Source organism: Scatophagus argus, chromosome 18, assembly GCF_020382885.2.
Source record: "Scatophagus argus isolate fScaArg1 chromosome 18, fScaArg1.pri, whole genome shotgun sequence".
Classification (NCBI taxonomy): Eukaryota; Metazoa; Chordata; class Actinopteri; family Scatophagidae; genus Scatophagus; species Scatophagus argus.
The window spans coordinates 690,582-715,813 of NC_058510.1; the positions used below are offsets into that span (position 1 = coordinate 690,582).

Consider the following 25,232-nt stretch of genomic DNA (forward strand, 5'->3'; position numbering starts at 1 on the left):
TCGGCCTTTTCTCAGTAACACAGCAAGGAGAACACAAAGCAAAAGTTTTCCTGCTCAAAATTTAACTCTGATGGATTTATCAAAAATTGTTCACCACATTACAGATAATCAGTTACTACGACTACTATAATAACAAACAATAAAACGGAAACTGCAACTTTGATGTTTTTCCATCAAAATAGTGAGCTTGTTAGCAGGTTAGCTATACCCTGTAAACAACAACAAGAGTTCTAACAACTAATTTCACATTCAACAGCAAGTCAAAATGCTACACAATACATCAGCATTTACAGACATTCAATATGATTCCTCAGTGTTGCTTCCTATGGAAGTTCAGTGCTGTCGTGGTTGATTATTATTATTTTTATCTCGATATCAGTACTTATTTTCTCAAGAAAACAAACTTAGTTTTTGTGGGGTTTTTTTGTCCTGAGAAAAGAATTTAATTATTTTTTATTGTAGTCAGACAAGGCTTTTCAAGCTAACACTGACGCTGGCCTGTTGGAGAAGCTAAAACTGACATTAGCCTGTCAGAGAATGGAACACTAACTTTAGCCTGAGGGAGAAGCTAACATTGACGTTAGCACGCTGGCCTGTTGACATCTGACATCTGACGTTAGCCTGTTAGCGTGTTGGCCTGTTGGAGATTATTATTATATTATTGTTATTATACAATATTATTAATGTTTTGTTTCTTTGGACTCACACTTGGACTCGTGTCAAACTCCAGTCCTGGTTAGATGTGAGAAAACTCTTCCCCGAAAGCAAAAACAATTCATCTGTCATGTCATAACAACAGTTTTAAAACTGAAAAATGGGCACTGAATGAGGAGAAAAAAAGCAGAAAGAATATCTTCATCCTTAAATAAGAACACTTTTTGTTCTCTTGAGATAAAAATGAATGTCCTTGAGAACCCGAAGAATCATCGACCAGCCTGTCGGCTTCCCTACATTTCCACAGTGAAAAACAGTAACAAGCAGAAACAATTAAACAAGTCAGTGTACATTAACAGTAAATCAGAGTTTGGCTCATTCTTGTCAAGTAAATAAACTTTCTACACTTCAGTAAAAGCTCATCAAAGCTGGTCCACATGTGAAAAAGAAACCCGAGCTTTGCTCAAGGTATTTCAAGTCAGACATCAACTGAAGGTTTGACTGAAATCACAAGTTTTTAACTGGTGAAACAGCCTGAAAACCTTCTCTGCTAGTTCAAATGGGACTTAAACATAAAAACAAGCACATTATTCATTCACCACGTGAGCACAAATCGTCATCTGTGCTTGCAGACTCCTAATGAAGTTGAAGATCAGTTGTGTCCTCTTGATGAGATGAAGATCATGGGATGTTACGATATTCTCCCTTCTTCTCACAATTAAGAACTTCTCATTAGAGGAAAACATCAACAGTTTTTCCTCTTTGGTGGGTCAAATAGGCTGCAAATTTTCAAATCTCTGAGCACGTCTGCAGAATCCTTGTTTCATTTTCAATTTCGTGCAAATGCTGATGAGGCAAGGATGCAAAGCAAGGAGGAAGTGGAAGACAAACTGAGATTATTGTGCTTCTGTCCCTCTCATGAACTCATCCTACTGCTAATGTCCTGATGGTCGTGTAGCTTCACTTTCAGAGCAACAGAGAAGATAAATAAAATCACTGTAATGAAGAGCATTTGTGTGGATTGTGTTCAGAAAATTCTGTCTGTTTGGATTTCATAAAGCCATCCAAAAGGATTTGTGACTCTGAAGTCTGCCTCTCCTCCTCCTCCTCCTCTTCCTCCTCAGTATCTGCTGTCTGATGCATGTTGTGCTGCAGAAGATGCTGCTGCTCAATCAGCACAGGCAAACTTTACAATAAAAACAGCTAAATTAAATACTGTCAGCAGCCAACATCAATATAGGCAACGTATATTTCCACTAAAGCTCAAACCTTCAGTGTCTGAATGTTGCTGCCCCCTAGCGGACAGGAGCATGCAGTGCAGCACCCAGACCCAAGTACTCGAGGTTCTCCGCTGCCGGGAGGAACAGACCGTTCCCCGGTAAAGAGGTGGTGTTGGTGGCCGAGGGTGTGGCCTGCGGCAGGAAGTTGGCCTGGTAGTCCGGGTTGTCGAGGATGTCGCTGGCTGCCAGGGGAAGTGAGTTTTGGGCGGTGTTCAGGTATTCAGGTCCCCCAGGGACTGGGCCAAAAGGATTCAGATCTGCAGATTTCAGATCCTCCAGCGGGGACGGGAGCAAGGCGGTGCCCCAGCCCTGGCTCAGGTCCTCGTAGTGGGGATTGAGAACCTCGGAGAGTCTGCTGCTCTGGCTGGTTTCACTCAGACTCTGGTTCATGTACTCTGAAAGAAAGAAAGAAAAACAGAAAATCACTCAGTTGTTTACTTTACAGAGCACTTTGTCATTTTTTATTTATTCTGTACATTTATTTTAATTTAATTAATTTATTATTTATTTTCAGTCAGGTGCTTAATCATCCTGTTCATAACTTTAATCACACACACAGACGTGTACCGTGGCCGAAGAAGCCATCCTCATCCGGCGAGTTGTGAGTCGGGTCGGTGATGTAACGCAGTGCGACGCTGTTCTCCCTGACTGGACGACCCGCCTGAGATGGAACAGAGAAGCAGTGAAACGTACGCCTACAAACTGGAGGAGTATCTTAAGAACCAAACAGAAAGAACAGGTTTGAAAGATGTATTTTCACTGCTTACTTTTCATGCATTCATTTTTCAATTTTTGTTCATGGTTTTACATCTCCAGCTGTGTCAGCACAGACAGAGACGACCGCTGGCTGAGAGCTCAGCCGTTGCAGCTTTAAACCTTCCTGAGTCACATCACACACAGTCAACCATAAAGACAGGCGGTTGTATACCGTGGCGTTGCAGGGACGGTTGTCATGGTTACTCAGTCCATTGTTAGGTAGCAGGTATTCATCGGCATCGACCACATCCTCCATGTCGTCCGAACTCAGCAGGCGAGAGTAAAACCTGCTGTCTGATGGACTGGGCAGCTCGCCCTGAAACACCAGGCAGATCAGATGAGTTCATTCTTTGACATTTATGAGGAGGGAAAACACTTCAATCTCCTGAAACAAAGCTGGATTATCTTGACCCAGTTTCAGTTTAATATTACCACTGTTTACAAACGCTAAAATGTAGTTATTTGACCCTAAAACAAAACGATGTGGCATTCCAAACTGCCAGTGAAAGGCTACACGTTTATTAACTCCTGATAAAGAGTGACCTAACAAAAGCACGGGTTTGATTTAACTTTGAAGAGGATATGTTTTTGCCAGATGGCTGACAGTTTGACTGTGAAAACACTTCACTTGATGACTTTTGGATGTTCTCACATCTCAGCTGTTAACATGGAGAGCAGGATGTTATCACTACTGATGGAAGTAATGGACAAAACTAACAAAATAAAATCCAAGGTGGAATTTAAGTGTAATCCCTTAACTTAAACAGCAACTCACCTGTATGACCAGGTATCTGGAAGGATCTCTGGCCATTTTTGAGAACTCGGTTACCAGCTCTCTGAACCTGGGACGACTGGACGGGTCGATCATCCAACCTGGAGAAAGAAAGAGAGAGAAACATCTCCTCAGCTGGACTCCAGGTGTCTCTGAATGCCCAGGTGTCTTTTGGAAAGCCCACTGGTTGGCTGCAGAGATACTACTCTGTTATTAAACTGATTATTATTATTATTCTATTTTTCTATTCGTCTCTGATGTTTTATTCATGTATTCTATTCTATGATCATCTAGGAGTCAAGAGCTTAGTTTAGCACGATGCTAACATGCTAAATGTTAGCATGATGCTAAACACGCAGAGATGCTGCTTCTGTCGTGTCGTGTCGTGTCCTCGGCTCTTACATTTGACCATGAGCATGTAGACGTCGATGGTGCAGATGGGCGGCTGAGGCAGACGTTCCCCTCTCTCCAGCACCGACGTGACCTTGCCGGCCGGGATGCCGTCGTACGGTTTGGAGCCGAACGTCATCACCTCCCACACCGTCACGCCTGCAGGCCGCAAGCCATTGAAAAAGTTGCATCAACGCATCAGAAGAGCAGTCTTCTCCAAGGTCGACTTGACAGATTTTTTACTACTGTCTACTGTTTGGTAAAAAGTTTAATACATTTAACATTTGTTTCCATATGTTTTCACACATCTGAGTGTGTTGTGGAAACCTGTTCCACTTTGCTGCGATGTGGACTGGCTCACCGTAGCTCCAGACATCGCTCTGATGTGTGTAGGTCCACTGGAGGATCGACTCCAACGCCATCCACTTGATGGGAACCTACAGGAAGCACAGGGAGACACACATCATCTCTGTGCATGCTTAGCATAGCTTAGCACAAAACTGGAAACAGGGAAACTGTTAGCCCTGTATCTCCATTACACAAGAACAAATCCACTTTCCAACAGCTCCGAAGTACAGTCATTACTTAAGCTGACATAAAACCAGTAACTAACGCCGAACGCACCTTCCCGCCATCAGCCTGGTATTCCTTCTCATCAGACGTCAGCAGTTTGGCCAGGCCAAAGTCGGTGATCTTGACGTGGTTTGGAGTTTTTACCAGGACGTTCCTCGCTGCCAGGTCTCGATGCACCAGGTGACGCTCTTCCAGGTAGTTCATTCCCTGCGTGCACACACACACACACACACACACACACACACACACACACACACACAGGTTTATGAGGATGTTATGACTATACACAACCCTGCGTTTATGTGTCATTTGAGAAATATGATCCAGGAAGTGCAGTTTGAGTAACAAATTCCTGAGTATCAGAAAACAAAAGAATTCACTGATGTTTCTAATGTCATGATAACAATCATTTTATTTTCTGTTGAAAAGATGGAGAGGTAAACATAACACAGAAGCACAGAGTGAAACTTCACCACGAAGTGTGTGATAAGTGCTATAAATAAACTGAACAAACTGGACTCATCGGAAGCCGATCGAACGACGTCCTTTACGAGGCAAACTGAGTGTTTAGCCTTCTTCTGAAGTCATCCTACTGGAAGGCTGGATGATGTGATATTGTTAAATTATGGAGAAAACAGAGCACATTTTTAAACACGAAAATTACAGAAACGACCATCTGAGTTCACGCTGAGCTCACGACCTTGTTGTTTGTGATTTTCCCAGCACTTAAAGATCAAAATGAGACTTTAAACAGACACTGAGGAGATTAGTGCTGCCTCGGCCGACACACAGTTTCCTGCTGTGCTCAGACTAATAGGCCTCAGCAGGCTTAAAGTGAGCGGCAGTCGAGTCGACGCCTCAGGCGCAGAGTGAGCGAGGAGGCCCGAGCTGTTGAGCAGAACGCTGCTGGTTTGTGGGAGATAGGCTTCCACTTCATCTGGGCTCACCTTGGCGATCTGGACGCACCAGTTCAGCAGCCACTGAGCCCCGATCTGGTCCCTGTGGTGTCGGACGTAGTCCAGCAAGCAGCCGTACTGCATCAGCTGAGTCACCAGCTGGACCGACGACGTCAGGCAGATTCCCAGCAGTCGACACACATGAGGGTGATCCACACTCGCCATCACATACGCCTCCTACACACACACACACATGTTAAACAGGCCACAAAGTCTACAGCAACTGAAGGACGTCCTGCAGGAAACCCTGAGGGTGGATCAGCAACACACCTTCAGACCTGAAGTACATCCATGCATCTCAGGCCAACACAAGCCAAAGGCAACAAACAGAAGAAGAAGACAAAAAAACAAAAGGAGGAATACCAGGATCAGAAGAAGAAGAGGAGGAGGAGGAGTCTTACATCCAGGATTTCCTTGTTGGCTTTGGGTGATGTGGCCTCTCTGAGAACTTTGATGGCCACTGGGATCCTCACGTTCTCCCCTTCGGGGATCCAGAGACCCTAAAAACATTCATCAGAGGATGATGAAATATCTAAATAATAAAAGCCTTCTCAGTCCATGTTGTCACAGGAAGAGAAGTGAAACTGAACGATACGAACTTCTGATCAAAATTTCAGGGCAACTCATCCGATATTTGATTTTGATGTTGATCTTTTCAGCATTTCCATCCCTATCGCTCACTGTGTCTTCAGGGAAAGCATCACGACGTGTTTCTAGCATTCTTACCTTGAAGACGGTCCCGAAGGCTCCCGAGCCGAGCACCCTGATCTTCTTGAACTCCGTCTCCTTCAGGATCCTCAGCAGGGCCTGGTTAGGAGCTTCACCGCTGGGAGACAACGGCTCCACCAGCTGCAGCCCACACATTCTACTTTATTTCAATCCTCCAGTGACAACAACTGTGTTTTCATTCTGTTATCTATTTTGACATTTAGTTCAGTTTTAGTCACACGTCAAATCTTGCTATTTTATTCAATTCTGTTACGATCTCGTCTGCATTACAGAGAAATATGAACATATATTTCATCACAGTGTTCGTTAAACTTCTCCCACCTCTTTCTCCTGCAGCAGGCGCCGCAGTGCCCTCTTCTTCCTGATTCGTCGTCTCCGTAGCAACACAAAGATGACCAACGACACAATGACAGCAATCAAGAGCCCACCGACTACGGCCGCTGCCAGCGTGGAGTGTGTGGCGGTGCTGTGGGGACGCGTAGGATGCAGGATGCTTTCAATTATTCTGAGGTTCACGTGAGAATGACTTCACTCCCATTCAAAGTCGATTACATGTGTGGTGACACATTTATATTACATTTTATTGATTACATTACATGAAGTTAGACATGCATCAATTCAGTTCTGAATTCCCACTGACTTCCATTCAGATGTGGCATCCTAAATATACTTATACTCTTACACTTCATATCTTCATTGAAACGTTGCATGGGAACTGTCTGTTAGGAGCCTCGTGGAGCTGACTTCTGCTGTCAGGTCAGGCAGTTAGCTCACAGCTAACATCTGCAGCGTCAACACGAGCGGCTCAGACAGACAGAAGCCGATGCAACGTGCACGTTTACAGTGTGCACAATCAAACTGCGACCAAGCTGCTTTTCTGTGAGCTCTGGTGACCCCTGGTGAGTTAAAGAAGAAGTTGTTGTTTTACCCAGTGCATCCAGACAGTCCAGGACCCGAACACCTGCAGACACAGAAGCACCTTACGTTAAAGCATGGCTCGGCTTTCTTCCTGTAACATCAGAGACGAAAGTCGGCGCCCGATGACTCACCCCTGGGTGCAGTTCTGGTGGCAGGGCTGGCACTGGCCTTTCCTGTCAGGGTATTTCCAGATCAGCGCGTCTCCGTCTCCCAGCACGCCGTGGGGGCAGCGCAGCACGCAGTGAGGACCGTCTTTAAAATGGGCGCAGAGGGAACACTGGTCAGGACCCTGCAGGAGGGAGAGAAGATATGTTCTGATATCACCTTCATCACTTATTGATATAAAGTTGATATCTGTGGACAAGCCAGCCTGATCTGTTCACTTGTCTTTCATTTTAACGTCCTCTTAAAACTTTTTTCACTACTCATTTGATTTTCCATCAAAAAGTAGACAAGATGAAAACTGACTGCACAGAAATGAACCCCAGCAGAAAGCAGCTGGACTGACCGGACCGCGGCAGGTCAGGACGCCGGTCTGCAGGACACACTCCGGGTGACACTCCACACAGCTGCCATTCACCTCCACCTCTCTGGGCTCGCTGCACACCAACGTCAGCAGTCAGGACGGAAGCCCACAGAGGACAAATTATCTCATTACAGCAAAGACTTTCAAAATTTTACTCACATGAACGTATTAGCATCAAAATGGTTTAAATGGCTAATTAGATTAAAAAAAACTTTTGTGATGCTCCAAGAGATCATTTCTGAACATAAACTTTTCACTGATGCCTTTTATTCTGCTGGGTTGTGTTACTCAGCTATGAGTCATGACTTCTGTGATCTTTAACATGAGCATCCTGGCTAACGAGGCCACAGGTCCAGATTCTGCTGTGCTTCTCACCCCTGCAGCAGGTGACAGAGCGCCACACAGCGCCCCCCACGGTTGAAATGCCGACAGGAGACACACATTGCGGGACCCGGACCCCAGCAGCCCTCGTCTGTGCACTCTGAGTCACAGGTTCGATTCTGCTGCTCTGTGAGAAGGAGACCAGAACACTTTTCTTATTTCACGCACTTCACTAAGCACCCGATGAAAGTCGCGACCCCCTGACAGAAACTCACCGCAGACGTCGGGCGGGGAGTTGTTGCGCATGATGACGATCTGGTCCTTGGACCTGAAGAAGCGGTTCCACTGATCAGACCGGGTGTAGCACAGCTGAGGGTTGTCCCTCATCACCACCCGGCCGGCGCTCACCTCCTTCAGGGAGCGCAGACCGAGCCAGCGGAGGTGCTTCGCCCTCACCACCGCCAAACTGTGATGACTGGAGAGACGGGATTTGACAGTTGTAGGTTTGTGGAGGTGCTGGGGTGGGGTAAGTCAAATCAGAAAGCATTCTCCTTTTTCTGGCTGAAGTTAAACTCTGTGAAAATGTAACTTGGGCAAGAACGAAACTTAACCTGAAGTGAAAGAGTAACTGAGACAAAGTACATGAGCAGAGGATTCATCAGCTGAAACATCAAACTGTGGGACTGAGGAGCTTCAGCTGCACTCGCTGCCACACCATCGTGTTATAATCATCAGTCAGTAAGAAATAAAACGTCACATATTCACTCTAACATTACTGCAATATTTTATCAGCTGACTCACATTCGTGTTGTTCTTCCTCTGATGATCTGCAGGTTCTCAAACACTGACAGCGAAGTCAGATTCTCTGGCCAGGACTGAATCAACAGGAACCCTGAAGGACACACACAGAGGAGCGTTAACAGAATGGACAAAACTGTTCAGCGTCACTTCTGAAGAGAAGCACCGATGAGCTTACCTGTGATTTCCTTCACCGTCCTGAAGTACTCCAGCTTCGCCAGGTCCATGGGAGGGATTTTATAGTGAGCGTCCCTGGACGAGCCAATGAAAGAAAACCTTAGTCTCCTGACTCCAGACTGGGACATTAAAAGTTATGTTTCAAGCTCAATGGTTGTGGTAAACCTTAATGAGCTGAAGCATTGAGGAAACAGACCTCTGACTTGTGGAGCTCTTGGATGGAAAGAAATCTCAGTACAATAACTCACACAGCTGTCCAAAGTGACCAGAAAACGCTGAAATGTCAATTTTCTAAAGCTGTGAGACATCACAATCTCACCCGGTGAAGGAGGTTTCAATGAAGGACACGTCCCCGTTGATCTTAGTGCAGTTCCTGAAGGACTCGATGTTGGAGGCGTTGACGGCCATGGTGTTGATCAGGGCGCCGACCCCGACTCCGTCACAGGCTGGAGGAACAGAAATGTTCAGTCAGGATGTCTGTTTAGCTTTCAGGTCTTCCTCTGTGCCTCCCTGCGAACCCCTACCTTTAGGACAGGGTCCCTCACAGGCTTTGCAGCGTTGCGCTCCGTCCTCCTCCACCTCGTACATCCCGGCGCTGCAGGATCGGACGCATGATCCACCTGTCACCACGTAGTTATCTACACGCAAACAAAGCAGAATCGGGAGTGAGTTTATCAGACTGCACACAGCCCCCTCTGGAGACACTGCAGGCTTTATGCTCATTTCAAAACATGCAGGAGAATTTAACCTCACAAACACTTCAGCTAAATCATCAGAACGTTGTTTGTCTACCTGCAGCCCGTAGGGGGCGCTAGTTGGGCTTGATGTGAACATTTCAATCTACTGTTTGTGTTTAGGATGATTTAGAGGGTTCACAGTCCATACGTGGGCAGGCCTTGACGCAGGTCGCCCCGAAGGTGAACTTGGCTTTGGGGTTGTTGACCACCTGGTGGGTTTTTGGGTCGTAGAGTGTCAAAGGAGGACAAGCATCTTTACAGGTCCCATCATCATTAAAATCCTTGCAGGCCTGAACAGGAAGTAAGAAGAAGGACAGTGTTTTTATGGTTTGTAACAGCAGCTTTACACCCTACACATCAGGGTTGAGTGAGTACGCATCTGGGTAGGACGTGTCAGTGACTGTCCGTGTGATGAATGTCTCCCTGTGGGACTTGGACGTGGGACTTGTGTGGGATCTTGAGGCAGTTAAGTATTTATTAAGTTACCCTGAAAATGTCTGTTGTCATAGATGTTTGTACCTGCGTGCATAATGTGTCAGGATGTGGGCAGATACTGACCAGGCAGTCGGTGGCTCGAGGTCCTGTGCATCCTGCAGCACAGTGTTCATTACAGCAGTCGATGGGTTTGGGACCGCGACAGCGTCCGCTGCACTGCTCCGCACACTGCAGCTTGGTGACTGGACCCGGAGAGACATTTCATCTCATTTTTGGCAGTGCAGCTCATCAACATGAGTGAAAAGAATGTTTTGTTGGTCTGTACATTTGAATCTTTGACATAAATAAACACCTCCAAACACCTCATAAACGCCACGTACACGCCATCGCAATGCGACCAAAGTGAAGAAAGTAACTGAAAGAAGAGGCAGGACTGAGATCAGTACAGGAAGTTGATGTGCGGTTTGGATACTCGTCTCACTCCACTTTAGAGAATCGGGTTTAAACGCTGACTAAGTGACATTAAAACTAAATTAAGAGATGAGACTTGGAAGGAAGAAAATGAAGAGAAAGAACGGAGGACGGAGGCGCAGACGGTGAGACGAAGATGTATGGGTGAGTGCTTACATCTCTGACAGTGATCCGGTCCTGGTGCCCAACATGACCCGTTAACACAACCCGGATCACACTTCTCACCTGGAAACACACACATTAATATTCAGTAACATTGTGCAGCCTCGACTTAATGACTAAACATCATGCTTCCACATACATGAAGATGTGAAGGTGTCCATCTTCAGGTCTATGCTGGGGTTGCTGTCCTTGTCCAGGATGTCCCACCACTGGATGGTCTCGACGTTGCACAGCAAGGGATTGTAGATCATCTTTACTCCTCCTCTCAGGATCTCTGCAGGGAGAAGATGATGAAGTGCTGACGCTCAACGGAAAAGCACCACAAAACAAACCAAAAGAAAAGTCAAACGAGTGACACTCCTGTTTGTGGTGAAACAGCTTCCTGTTTAAGCCAGTAATGTGCTGAAAGCTCCAGGAAGTGAACGTCCTGGACGTCAAGCAGGTTTTTGGCAGCTTGTCCCCTCAGTAGTGAATGGCGCCATAATGGTTTCAATTTCCAGTTTGGTTATGGCGTGTACGGTTGGTGTGGCTAAACTGGCGTGGGATACTCGGTGGGCGTGTTTGTAAACTGGAAACATCGGCGGATGCTGGGACGTGTTAGCTGGATTTAGACGGAAAACAATGGCTGTAGGCGGTTTGACGTGTGTCATGTGTCCTGGTGAGTGTTGCCCTTTTAGTGTTATTTCAAGTCCTAAATCGCAAAGGCCGATTCACAGTCAAAGCCCCGGCATGTAGGTCATGAGTCACGGGATAAAAGTCGCATTAAAGGTTTCGGGTTTCAAGCAAAATGAAATCAGTTCTCAGAAATCTCAACCTCACCTGACAAGTTCAGATACCAGCAGGAAGTCACAGTTCGCTTTAAAAGGAATCTGATGAATCAGATATTTAGAGCAGAAGCTTCCACAACCGCAGTGGGCGGACCGACTCCACACCATGCAATATGATGTCACCAAAGTCCCCGCTGGTTGATGGTCTCGTGTGTCTATATTGTCTATTTTCATTTGCAGCCACAAAACGTGGAGTTTATATACACAATGTATATATTGTTTTTACACATGTACATACCTGTATTTTTAAATTTCTTAAAAATTTTGAACACATGTAAATACCTATGCTTTTATATTTTAGATTTATACTTATCTTGTTTTGTTCATCCTATTTTTATACCTTTCGCTTTTCTTTCTTGGTCGGGAATACTGCAAGTGCAAAGTCTGTACGAAAAAGAATTTCCCTTCGGGGATAAATAAAGGAATTCTGATTCTGATTCTGATTCTGGTTTTTTCTTTGGTACTTTTTTGCACTTGGCAGAGGGAGACAGAAAGTACATCTGATACACGTTTAATAAATCTGCAAAGAAAATGACATGAATTATTGTGTGTTAAGGTCCACCAGTTTGTCTTTCTTCTAACCCAGATTACATCACACATTGTTCCTGCAGCAGCTCGAGCTTCACCTGCAGAGCCACAAAACAACAGACGCAACTTCGCCACCGACGCAGAGCTGACTTTAAGTCCAGTTAATACTGCCGGATTTCACTGTGACAGCTTGCACGATTCATCCGCAGTGAAGCGGCTACGTCATCGGCCAAAGCTCGTACGGGCGCGGCTCGTTTCCTGCAGCCGAAGCACAATCTGGTGTTGACTGAGGTTTTTCAAATCGCTGTGCTGACTCCACCCGCCTGGTCCGCTGCCAGAGCAATGAGTGAGGTAACATCGCCGACACTCCTCGTCAAGCTCATACAGCAGAATGAAGCAGGAAACAATGAGAGTATATAGAGCCATGACCAATCAGAGCAACACTGAGGGGCCACAGCTGCTCGTTCACATTTGAATCAAACTGACACACAAGCGCATCAAGTCCAGATGAGGGGCCTCGAAATTTTTCAAAGATGGACCGCTTATCAGTAAAGAAGTTTTCATTTCAGGCTCCAAAGGGAGCTTCTCTCAATGGACTCCTTGATCTCACTGTGGATTCACACCGAGGCTCCCTGGACCACACGCCATAACACCCCTTGTGAGGTATACCCACCAGGTTTGTGTATTTGTTGCTATGTGTGTGTGTACCTGTCAGACTGCTGAGCTGCAGCTGTGTCAGGCCACCGGTGTAGGTGGCATCTGCAGACGAATGGTTCCTGTTGTAGTTCGACATCACCAGCAGAGCGAACCGGTTCTCGTAGAGGTTCTGTCCTCGGATCAGCCTCAGACTGACCAATGGGATGATTGGGGCCTCGTTCATGGCGATCAGAACGTAGCCGCCGACTTCCTGGATAGACTGAAGGGAGCGAAGGTGATCGTCAAGAAACCGCCAGATATTCAGAAGGAAGCCTCACTGACTGAACTCACTGACAGAACAGACTGACGAGTTTCAGCCTGGTGCTTCACCATTTAAACCTTAAAATTAAAGTCCTAACTGTGTAAAAACTGATGGATGAAGTGTGTCATCCGCTGGAGACAGACCTGGAGGAAGGACAGGTCCTGGTGTTCCAGAGTGTAGGTGATCTCCAGGTTCTCCAGGACCACGGAGCAGTTGGCGTACATCCTCACCATGTTGTCGTAGTGATTATCACGAGTCCCCAACAACGTCAACTGGTTGCTCATTCCCTGACACACTGTCACACACACACACACACACACACACACACACACAGATAATACTGACATTAGAGCTGAAGTGTGACCAGCTGCAGTTCTACTGGCGGCCACTAGGGGCTAATTTTCACTCTGTTGATGTGCATGGGAAAGCTGAGAGGATCATTAGGTTTGATGTGAACATAAACTGTGGTTAATGAGGATACTGAACACTGAAGTGTTGTGAAACGAGCCTCAGTGTCAGTTTCCAGATAAGAAGCCATTATGTGAAGTATTTAAAGAAGGAGCAGGGAGGCGTGACACACCTTGTCAGGTGTGTCGGCCAGAGGACACATTTGACACATCAACAGTGCGTTGGCATGTGGAATGAAACCCTACAGGCTCCGTCTGTAGGAGGGAAACCTCAGCCCCTTCAGGGTGAAAAGGAAAGAGTGGCTGACTTGGTTCAAACTGAGAGCCCATCCAGCGTGAGCAGGATGTTCCTCCCACCTGTGCTGCAGGTACACCTGAGCTGAATCAGAACTGAACAGTTTAACACAGATCACTTTAGACTTGTTAAACAACAGGAAGTAAACTGTCAGATGGATGAAAACTGCTGATGACTTTGGTCTGAACTTGTTTCTCTCTGTGTGTCTGTCTCTGGCTGCATTCCTATTGGCCGGCTCCCCGCTGTGATGTCACAAAGATAACACAGCTGCAGCCTGCACTGATCTCTGCCCCTCTCTGATTGGCTGATGGCTCGCTCTGAGGGCAGGCCCATTGGTCAGAGCCTCTGGGGGGGGGAGCGGTTCACATCTGGACACACACACACACACACATCTTTTCATAATAAAAATTCTGATTAGAGATGCGTGCAAGCTCATAACAGTAATTTGTAAGTCCATAAAACTTTCTTTCTTTTTCGTCCTCCTAATCATTTCTCCCTGTGGTCTCTTCCTTCCTTCCTTAATTCCTCTTTTCTCTCCTGTTCCCTAGTTCCCTGACCCCTCCATCCTCCCACGAACATCCTCATCCTCATCTTCTTCTTCCTCTTCTCTCTTTTGTCACAGTCAATCAGAAATTTAGCAGACTCTAGCAGCTAAAGATTAGCAAAAGATTCGAGATTGAGATTCACTGAGATTAGGCAACCTTTGTCGTCATGGTTACAGTGATAAGTTCACGTTAGAGAACGGCGATGGTGGTCACGGCTAACAGAAAGGCAAAGACAGGACGATCGCCAGATGTTCCGCGTTCATCCTGCTCACAGAAGCTGAGTGAACAACTAAATGAATGAGCTTCAGTCTGTGAGCGTCATGAAAGGAGACAATGAAGGCTCCCAGACTGAGCTAAAGCAAGTACACACACGCCGCACAGTTCACACACACACGCCGCACAGTTCACACACACAGGGCTGTTTGTTCAAGAACAGGTCTGTCAGATTGTTTCTTGGAAGATGTCTTGAGCTGCTGCACGGCCTGTGCAAAACATGTTTTACTAAGGAATACAGATACTGTAGAAACATCTGTGCGCTCGTACATCGCACAGGAGACAGACGCATTTCTCAGCAGTCACAAGCTGACGGGATCCTTCTGCAGACTAATCACAGACACGTTGGTTCACGTCTGTAGTTTTTATCAAACAATCAGGAGAAAATACCGCATTTAATGTGGACTATTTTCAGCGGTGGATGAATTTGCGTGCTGGTGAGGGGTTTGAGGCAGCAGGAAAGTCAGAATGAACTGCAGCGTGGATCTCTGGTGGGATTTTAATGGAGGAAGAGGACAAACCTGGCTGTGACACACACACACACACACACACACACACACAGCACATCCATGTCAGTGATCCTCAACATCCTGTCACAGCTCAGCAATAAACCACAGATGACCGACATGAAGACAGTGGATCTTTCCAATGATGTGTGTGTGTGTGTGTGTGTGTGTGTGTGCGCGTGTGTGCGGTACACAAACTGTTCTAAATTTCAGGGTCAAACTGTCTTTACTTGTCCCGGGCAGCAGGTCGTCTACCTCGCTGTCTTTCTCAATGCTGGCTTCCCATTTAAAGAAACAGTTCAACATTTGATAACATACACAGATACACAGGTAGATTTAATTCATACATAGACAAGTTAGCCTAGCTTAGCTCCACCCTACAGCATGTGTGCTGTGTCACTGATCAGCTGGGTTGGATCTCATTATTTCGAGGTATTTTAATGGTGACACAGCCTGTATGGCCGCATACTGTACAGTCTTAAACTATTTCATTTTGTTATTTTAACTACTTTAAAACTGTTAATTTATAGCTTTTTTATTTTTGAAACTGTTTTGAACACTTTTGCGTTTTGCACTCTATTCTGTTCTTCTGAGCTGCCATGACAAGTGAATTTCCCCGCTGTGGGATCAATAAAGTTCATCGATCAGTCTATCTGATGCAACAATTTACAGGATTTAACTGTAAAGTAGTATTTGCTTAATGAAATGATGATGTAATACGTTTCCTCAAAAACATTACAAACAAGTAATAAATATACAAACTGACTGACTGTAGCAACTTTGTCAGTCACTTGTGATGTCCTGAAAAATAAAAAATCTTCATGAGGACATTTTGTACCACAGAAGACGGTTTGTGACTGGAAATGTCTAATCTGTTTTTTTAGAGTTTGACCTTTAGTCAAGGTTTGACACACACATACACAAACACACACACACACACAGCGTAGGTTTTCATGCCCAATGGGGACATTACATAGACTTACATTCATTTCCTGCAGACTTATTCAAACCAAAAGCATAACTTGCCTAACCCTGACCTTTGACCTTAACCTGAACCTCAAACTCAACCCCACCTTAAACCAAGTCTTCACTCTAAAAGTTATTCATTTCTCCATGGGGACTTGCATTTTGTCCCCATAAGATAGGTGAGTCCCCACATGTAGCTGTGCAAACAGGATTTTGTCCCCACGAGATCATAAAAACACGTACACACACACACACACGGTTTTGTTTTTCAACACGTTTTCAGTGACAGGATGTAGAAAAGAATCGTGTACATCTGTTCCCGCTGCTGCCAAAGTGTACAGATGTTATCTCATTACATCTGTACTGTCACAACTTAGAGCAACCCTCCACCAACTATTCTCCTTTTGAACAGCAGACACTAATCTGTTTACTTTGCATGACAAATCTGCCTATAGGCCGCACATTTCAGAATCTTTATTTCCCTGGAGTGTCTGACATGACTGAAGAGGCCCCGCCCCTCGTTCCTCTACAAACAACAGAGCTCAAAAATGGAGTCTACGTTAGAAATGAAATCTCAGCAGTCACCACTCACATCTGCGCCACACTTTTAAAGTTACTGCTGTCTAAAAACTGCTGACAAATACTTTATACAGTTTTATATGTTAGCCAACAGGCTAACGTCTTGTTTATTTTTGGTTTATTTCAGTTTTACTGACTTTTACTTTGTATTTACGGCAGCTCTGTTCTCTGTGCTGTACGAGTGAAGTTACTGTCGCTATTAACGGGGAAGTTCACACTGTTTGCTGTGATTGCATCTTAAACGGATGTCACAGGTGACAAGACGTTCTGGTGTGTGAGAGCATAAAAATTAACCATCACGAAAGAACTGGCTGACTGTCAGATATGAATTCTCTTGTTTGACTGCAGTGGACCTTCCTGAGATCACAGCAGCAGCCAATCAGAGCTCGGATAAAAATTCACCGGTTTCGCAACCTACACGAGATGGAGGCAGAGATAACACACACACACACCTGTACCTGCACCCACACACACTTTAACCACCTCTTTGTCTCTTGTTGCAACATTCAGCGGCGTCAGAGGAAAGTTATGTGAACATCAGTGTGTGTGTGTGTGTGTGTGTGTGTGTGTGTGTGTTGAATTAGCTGTAATGAGTGAGGAGCTGCTGGCCGCTCTTTAACACCACACTCAGTGTTCACCATAATAAGCATCTCTCAGTCAACATGTTTCTCTGCACTGAGGCAGTTTGTCCACTTGTTGACAGCCTGAGTCGTCCAATCAGCTGCCTGAACAATGGACCCTCATTACAGCAAGAAGACCCGAGTCTGAACCCAAAACCGCAACTCCAACGAGGCTGACCAAGAACTTGTGGTTTTCTATCCAAATCATTGAAACTGAGGCTTCCTGGTCCTGCATCCCGGATTCCAGGATCAAGGATCAAGGTTCAAGGACCTCAAATCAGACTATTAGAGAAATAAAATACTCATGAGGGTTTTCTGATCCAACACGTCTATGGGCCAACAGTCGACACTTCCTGTCTCCTGAGTGGGCGTGAAATCTGAACACTAACACATGAGGACTGTTGCTTGTCCGGGTCAAGATACAGTCCACCTTTGGTCTTTGGTCTGTGCCTTAGTTTGCTCTACAGGGTGTCTTTGTGAGGCAGAGACAAGTCTTTGTCAACTTTCTCCTTGATTTAACCCTCTGAAAAACAGCATCGGTTTCATGGTGTTCAGGCGACGTGAGGCTTCAGCTTAACAGAAATCAAGTGGCTTGTTTGAACTTTGTCACTTTTCTCCTGTGAACGCACTGAACTCGAAACAACCTCGAGTTAGAATGAAGCCTGGAACTGTCCTGCTGTCCTGCTGATGTTCAAGTCAGTCGTGATGTCAGTACGATTTAAAGCAGCCGTTGTTTTCTGAATATCTGAACAGAAACCTGGAGAGTTCTACTCTTTCTCTTCTTGTCATCTTTATTTATACGACCCTCATTCAGTCCCTCCGAGGCTAAAGAAATGAAAGTCGGCAGTTTCTTCACAGAGCAGCAGGACAAAAATCAATCTTCATAAAAGATCAAAGAGGGGAGGAGGAGAAAATAGAGAAGACGAAGAGCCTTTCCGTCCTTGACCTCCGACCGCAGAACAGAACTCTGCTCTTCAAACAGACCGAAGAGCCTTCAGCTCGACTAAAACTTCATCTGAAACGTCGGCCTTCTAAGTTTGTGATGTTCAAAAGCACATGTTTTGTTTCAGAAAGAAGAAAACAGAAATGAAAAACTGCAGCTGGGAGTCAGTTAACTTTGAATATTCAAAGATGGAGTGCAGATCATTCAAGTGTGATCATTCACGTCAGGTTCAACGTGGCTTTTCAGTGATACGAAGATATTTGATGACATACACCACATGGACAAAAGTATTGGGCCAGCTGCCCATCACACCAACAGGGACTTTAATGACGTCTCATTGTAAACACACAGACAGCTCTGCAGCTCTAACAGCTTCCACTCTTCTGTGAAGGCTTTCCACAACATGTTGGAGTGTTTCTGTGGGAATTTGTGCCCATTCATGCAGTAGAGCATTTGTGAGGTCACACACTGATGTTGGACCAAAAGGCCTGGCTCACAATCTCCGTTCCAGTTCATCCCAAAGGTGTTGGATGGGGTTGAGGTCAGGGCTCTGTGTGGGCCAGTCAAGTTCTTCCACACCAAACTCATCCAACCATGTCTTTATGGAGCTGAATTCAATATTAAATCCTGATTATGAGATCAATAAAAAGAGGCCTCGCTGCAAAACTGAAAATCAATGGATTTAGTGTTTGACCTGCAGTCACCTTCCCTGCAGCCGAAAACATTCATTCCACAAAATCAATTTATAGCTCCGCTCGCTGAAACATCACGTTTTTAACTGGGGTTAAGTGTTTTTATTGATATTTCTAAACAGAGGCAGAAAACATTTTGTGAGGAGAAGACGGGTTCAACTGGTCTGGACCTGCAGCAGAACCTGGTTTTTATACTCAGCTGAGACCAAGAGCAGACAGACATAATGTTGTCCTGCTGAATGCCATAATGGGAACACAGCAGCCTTGTGTCACACACACAGGAATGTCTCAAACAGCTGAGAAACACTCGTCCTGTTAAACACACACTCAGCAGCTCCACACAGAAAATGGCCTTTCGGTTTCTCTCTGGCTCTTTCACACTAAAAGCCTCACAGAGCCGACATGATGTCTGACTGGGCTAACTGGTTTGTTTCTCTGAACGCTGTGCTTCACACAGTCTAAAACCTTACGTGTTGCTCTCTGACGAGCAGTAAACCTTTAATCCCTGCACAGGCCTCCGCCTCCCAAAACCACTGAAGAACTGCTGCATCTGGCTGATTGCATGTCTGGATGTCAAATCCATGAGCTGCAGCAGGTCGATAATTTCTGTCCATTTGTTGCTTCGTTATTGTCTCAGTCCGGCTGCTTCTCACACGTAGTTTGGCTTGTTTTAATCTCTCAGCTGTGTGAACAAACGCATTCCCAGTCAAAATCACTAATCACAGAATCTGTGCTCTTAGCGTGTGTGTGTGTGTGTGTGTGTGTGTGCAGGTCAGAGCGAGACGCTGCTTGTCTTGTCAGAATCCAGCTGCTTCCCTTTCACTCTGCTGCCAGTCAAGGAAAATTCCAAGAACTGAACATCTTAATGCTTCAGCTCACCAAGACATTTTGGACAATGCTATGCTTCCAGCTTTGTGGCAACAGTTTGTTGAAGGCCCTTTTCTATTCCAGCATGACTGTGCCCCAGTGCACAAAGCAAAGCTCCATAAAGACTGTTGGTGTGATGGGCAGCTGGCCCAATACTTTTGTCCATGTGGTGTATTTGCAGTCACAGCGTTGTTCCAGTCCTCCATCATTTTATTGAGTCATTCAAACAGGCCCTGAGTTGTGTTTACTGATGGCCACTTTTATCAGCTATTTAAACCAATCACAGCACAGCAGGCAGGAATAAAAATCTGTTTGTAATCCTCCCACACGAGCAGCAAGCTTGACTGACTACTTTCACAGAAAAACTGTTGACAAGTTGGGATGCAGCTACAGGTTGCTGTAACTCCACATTAGCAAATGTTAAATTAAGCTTGTAATTGGGACATCATTTTTAGTTGATAGTCACTGCTGATTGGTTACAGAGCAATTTGAATTATTTTGAATGCAGCCCACACAGACTAATTCTTCAATACTTTTATTCAGGATGCCTCCACTGCCTCAAGTCACAAGCTAACGAATCCTTTTACAAAGTCAGCAGACAGACAGACAGAGCTGTTGAAACACTCCCCACTGGAGTACAAGACCGGTTGAACTGTGAGTTTGAATTTGAACAGATGATTACAAGTTGATTTTATTAATTCTCTGTATCATTATGATGATAAAGCTTTGACATTACGAAAATAACAAGGGACCCAGGATTGAACCCTGTGGGACACCACAGCACACAGGGAGGAGGAGCTTCACATAATAACAAAGAAATTTCTGTTTGATAAGCACAGTTGATACCAATCAAGTGTTAAATCCCAAATGCCAGCATACTCTTGTAGCTGACTAATTGAAATACAGACCTTTATTTTCTTTAAATTAAAGCGTGAGCACTTGGAAACACGACTTCCTGCTGCAGGTTACACATGCTGACAGACTCTGAGCAAATTCTGATTTCTGAGCCAGTTCATCACGAGAGAGACAAACACGAGCGAAACACGCTTTCATCCACCTGCCTCAAAAGCAACACGTTACAGTACAGAGAGAAAGCAGCCTGCATAATCCTGTTCACAGTTTCTGAGCTTCATTATTGACATTCTTCACATTCCAGCTCTGAAAATCCCCCAGGCTGCACTGCTGCTGCTGCCTGCAGGTCAAACCGGCTGTTTATTTAGAATATCACAAATTCTCCTCAGTGAGATTTACGGTGCGTTGAGCTGACCACACCCCGTGAATCCTTCAGGGCCAGATGTACTCCCAGAGGGACGGATACACGTTCACTTCACGGGACCTTCTGGAGTCCGCTCGGAGGACACATTCTTCACGTGCTGGCACATGTCCCGTAGCTTGTCGTAGAATAGAGGACGTGCAAATACAATCGCAAAAAAGTGGAAGTACGCAAACATCGACACATGCTGAGGATGAAACTACGTCACATGGACCCTTGTGTACTCGTGAACTTGGAAAGTGTCCACAAACATGTGGATATTTGTGATGCATCGCTGACGGCGGTCACATTTCCACATGCTAAGTCTTCGTGACGCACATGCAACCAAAGTCCAAATAAACAAATAAGAGACCAAACGGTTACACGTTTCTGTTTAGTTTTACTAAACAGAAACTTTTTAGATGCCTTGTTCTGACGTGAAGACGACAGTCAACACCCAGCAAACACGTGATGATCTCTGTTTTCCTGCTGAGAAACGCTGAAGCCTTCGGCTTGCGAGGCGGCTCTGTGCCCACAAAGTGACAGGACCTGCAATGAAACCCAAAACCTGCTGTCCCTGACTCCGTCCACGCAGCCTGGTGGGCACAGTTTGTCCTCCATCTGGCTGATTGTTGTTTTCAGTCAACACGTTTCAGCTCAGTATGCTAACAGTGTTGCCATGGTTACCACGAGGCTCCAACGTCTTCTTCATTGTCAGTGTGGAGTTTTGTTAAGCTGCTTTCAAAGAAGCACACACACACACACATACACTCACACACTGCCAAGGTCTTTCCCAAAAGTCGGACTGAATGGGAACAAGGCTGAGGTACACACACACACACACACACACAGAATTAATTTGAGGTTTCTGTTGGCAGACTGAAGGTCAGATCTGTCAGTTCAAACCTCTGCAGTCACAACAGTTTCATCACCTCCTGCACAAACAAACTGAAAAATAACCAGCTGCTCCGCTCCTCGCGTTCGTATTGATGACTAATAACTGCACACACGGAAACAAGCTGAGAAAAGCTGCTGAATGTGCAGATTGTAATCATTGATCATCTATCGACCAATCAGAAGAGGGGGGGTGATCACCTGTGGAGGTTTGATGGGAAAACAGAACACTTTGTTAAAGTTTGTGTCCCTCAAAGAGAAGGCTTTATATCAAGGACCTGTAAGAAAACTCCTCATATCCACCTGGAATCTCCTTAAATAACTGTACAACCTGCTCAAGGAGCATTTAAAGCTCTTCCACGATCTCTTGGATCTTCTGCACTGGAACTCTGAGAAGATTCTTCTTCAGCAACCTCTGGGACATAAACCCCTCTGGAACATGTTCAAGATTCTTTTAAATCCACATGGACAGAGAGGAACACTGGGCCCCGGCTCAAGGACCCTTGAGAGGACTTCTTCAAAACCTCTTTTGTTTAGGACCACTGCAAATTTGTAGGATCTCTGGAGCCTCCTCAAGGAACCTCCTCAAATATCAAGTATATCTGGAATATCCTCACAGACATCTGACAAAACTCAAGGACCACCTGACCTCTGGAACCTTGTCAAAGCCACTCTCTACAACCTCCTCCATGATGCCTTCAAACTTTTCAAGGATGCCCAGAACCTCTGCAGCTCCGTCAAGGAGCTTTTCAACATGACCTCTACAAGCTTTCAGAAGCACTTTTGAAACGTTAAGACTAAATTCAACACAGCCAGAGAATCCTGGTCTCTGATTGGCTGGCAGATTTTGGGGAAACTGAACCCTCAACTCTGACGTGAGACTGAGACATCCGTCCATCTGTCCATCCGCATCCAGCATGAAACAACACACAACAACAGTCTATTCACAACGAGGAATCACACAAACACTCCAACAAAATTCTCCTCATCATCAAATTGTTGTCAAGACAAAGAGAGAGCAGTCAGCTCAACACACACACACACACACACACACACACACACAGTCTGAACAGCTGAGCTCAGCGTTTCCTCTCGTCATTCAATCATTCATTTATTTATTCTCCCCTTCTTTCAGGAGACTAAACTGTTATTTCAGATGAGCGACCTGATTGGTCCGAGACATGTTCAAACCTCTTCACTCATCACAACTCACGACTCCCATAATGCTTAGTAGGCCAGTTTTTTTTCCTCCTGACAATCCATCCAGAAACTGTTCAGGAACGAAGACAATCAGTTATCTCAGTTCAGATCTCAGCTCTCACAGACATGAATTATTACGGCTTTGTGAAGCAAAATCGTCCACAAATGTCTGGCAGCAGAGGACAGAACAAAGACCGCACAGTCCGACAAAAAATCCACGGCAGACGTGTTTTTCTAGGCTCCTGAACACCCATCCTGCCTTCCTAAAGACATGACGATAAAAGATGTCTGACTCGTGCCTGCAGATGTTCCTTCTGATCTTTTTCTGATTCCAGGTTGCTGTATGAGGACCGCAGCTGAACCGACTCAGTCTCAGATCCATTCAACAGAACCGCTGATTCACAGTCCGCAGTTCGCTCTGAAATACGTGTAGCTGTCAGCTGAATCTGCCGATCAGCAGGGTACAAACTCATCAGTGTCTCAGGAGGCTTCACCACTTTGTGACTGGAGCTGCTCAGGGTCTGCTCAGGGTCTGCTCAGGGTCGCATGCCTCACCAGTCGGTGTCAGCTTCATCCAAAGCAGCGAGCCTGAGGACCACAAAGCTTTGAATTTGGGTGTCGCTGCAGAGAGGCTGCAGGCTCTAAAATGTGGACACACAAAATGAAATATTTTTCCTTTGCTTAAATTAGCAGGCTGCACACAGTGGAGAACGTCAGCCAGCACAAACCAACACATTCGTAATACAGTTGACATCTGTGCAGCCTTGGGTTGAAAATCTGATTGGAGATCAGTTTTCTGTTAGGACATATTGTTTCAAACATGGTGCATTGATAAAGTACTGCAGTATCAGTACTTTTGACACAAAGACACAGACATTAAAGTTGTGTCTGCGTGTTTCAGTACTCGCTGAAGGTCAGAGTGAGGACGGATTTCCAGACTCTCACATGAGATGATTTGACGCTTTTCTTCGTCATATGAGACACTGAATAAAACAATTTAATACATCTCACTGTGGTACTTTTCACAACTTCATAAACTGAATGATTAATCAAGAAAACAATCAGAAGAGTAATTAGTTCCTCCATCACATGTCTGACATGCACAGCAAGGACACCCGAGTCCACAGTGAGGACATATGAGTTTGGAGATTTGGCTCCAGTGCAAAGAAAACAGAAGGAAATGAACATTTAATTGGTGATAATTCAGCCTGAAATGAAATCTGTCTCCTGTGACGTCTCTGTGATGTTCTGAGCGGAACCAAACAAAATGATTTGAATTCAGCTTGTTTGTCATTCCTGTCACTGCTGTCGTTACTATTAGGACTCACTGAAAGTGATATATTAACATAATATATTAACCCAGAAATATCTCATTTTATTTCTTATGGCCAACGTATTACCGTAATATTTCTTCAGGGACATGAAAAGTGTCTGCGTTTTTTTACATTATTTGATCTAAATAACTTCCTCAAGAGGCGACTTTTCACAACAAAACTGTACAAAATAAAAGACATTTCCTGTCAGGGAGCCTCCTTATCAGACTGCAGCTCTTAAACATCAACAGGACCACAGAAAGGCTCTCACCCCGGACTGTCCGTCCCTCCCCGGAGCTCTCACCCCGGAGCTCTCACCCCGGACTGCCCGTCCCTCCCCGGAGCTCTCACCCCGGGCTCTCCGTCCCTCCCCGGAGCTCTCACCCCGGAGCTCTCACCCCGGGCTCTCCGTCCCTCCCCGGAGCTCTCACCCCGGAGCTCTCACCCCGGGCTCTCCGTCCCTCCCCGGAGCTCTCACCCCGGACTGTCCGTCCCTCCCCGGAGCTCTCACCCCGGAGCTCTCACCCCGGGCTCTCCGTCCCTCCCCGGAGCTCTCACCCCGGGCTCTCCGTCCCTCCCCGGAACTCTCACCCCGGGTTCAGTCCTACCTCTCCTGCCGGGGCTGGTGCAGCTGCAGCGGCCGAGCAGCAACAGCAACAACAGCAGCGCCTCTCCTCCTCCTCCTCCTCCTCCTCCACGAAACTTCATGTGTGCGGCTGATTTTCACTTAAAACTCAAAGTTTCTTTCGTCAAAGTTTCTCCATGAGCAGCAGCGGCAGCAGCAGCATTCAGGCTGTTCCAGTGTCAGAGTGGCGGAGCTGGCTGACAGGTCCTGTAAGATTCAACGAGAATGTCCACACCTCCTCCGAGTCCACACCTCCTCCCTCCCCCTTTCTCCCTTTAATTCAGTTT

General features: G+C 45.7%; 1 protein-coding gene across 2 annotated transcripts; it reads right to left on the reverse strand.

Annotated features, from left to right (window-relative positions):
• Window positions 1-45: 45 nt before the first annotated feature.
• Window positions 46-25,091, reverse strand: LOC124049941 (melanoma receptor tyrosine-protein kinase-like). 2 transcript variants are annotated; one of them, XM_046372072.1, is made up of 27 exons: window positions 24,929-25,091; window positions 13,112-13,263; window positions 12,719-12,926; window positions 10,795-10,929; window positions 10,650-10,718; window positions 10,146-10,264; window positions 9,736-9,877; window positions 9,375-9,488; window positions 9,170-9,296; window positions 8,852-8,925; window positions 8,677-8,767; window positions 8,151-8,350; window positions 7,930-8,062; window positions 7,537-7,627; window positions 7,160-7,317; window positions 7,039-7,071; window positions 6,432-6,615; window positions 6,108-6,230; window positions 5,783-5,881; window positions 5,373-5,558; window positions 4,477-4,632; window positions 4,214-4,289; window positions 3,865-4,011; window positions 3,466-3,563; window positions 2,863-3,006; window positions 2,502-2,595; window positions 46-2,329 (listed from the first exon to the last, which is right to left on the reverse strand). In XM_046372072.1, exons 1-27 carry the CDS (start codon window positions 25,026-25,028, stop codon window positions 1,950-1,952), a joined length of 3,633 nt encoding a protein of 1,210 aa, XP_046228028.1. In that variant the 5' UTR covers window positions 25,029-25,091; the 3' UTR covers window positions 46-1,949. The 2 variants fall into 2 exon arrangements, with proteins under 2 accessions (XP_046228028.1, XP_046228029.1); XM_046372073.1 differs by having other exon boundaries at window positions 6,432-6,576; window positions 24,929-25,089.
• Window positions 25,092-25,232: the final 141 nt, after the last annotated feature.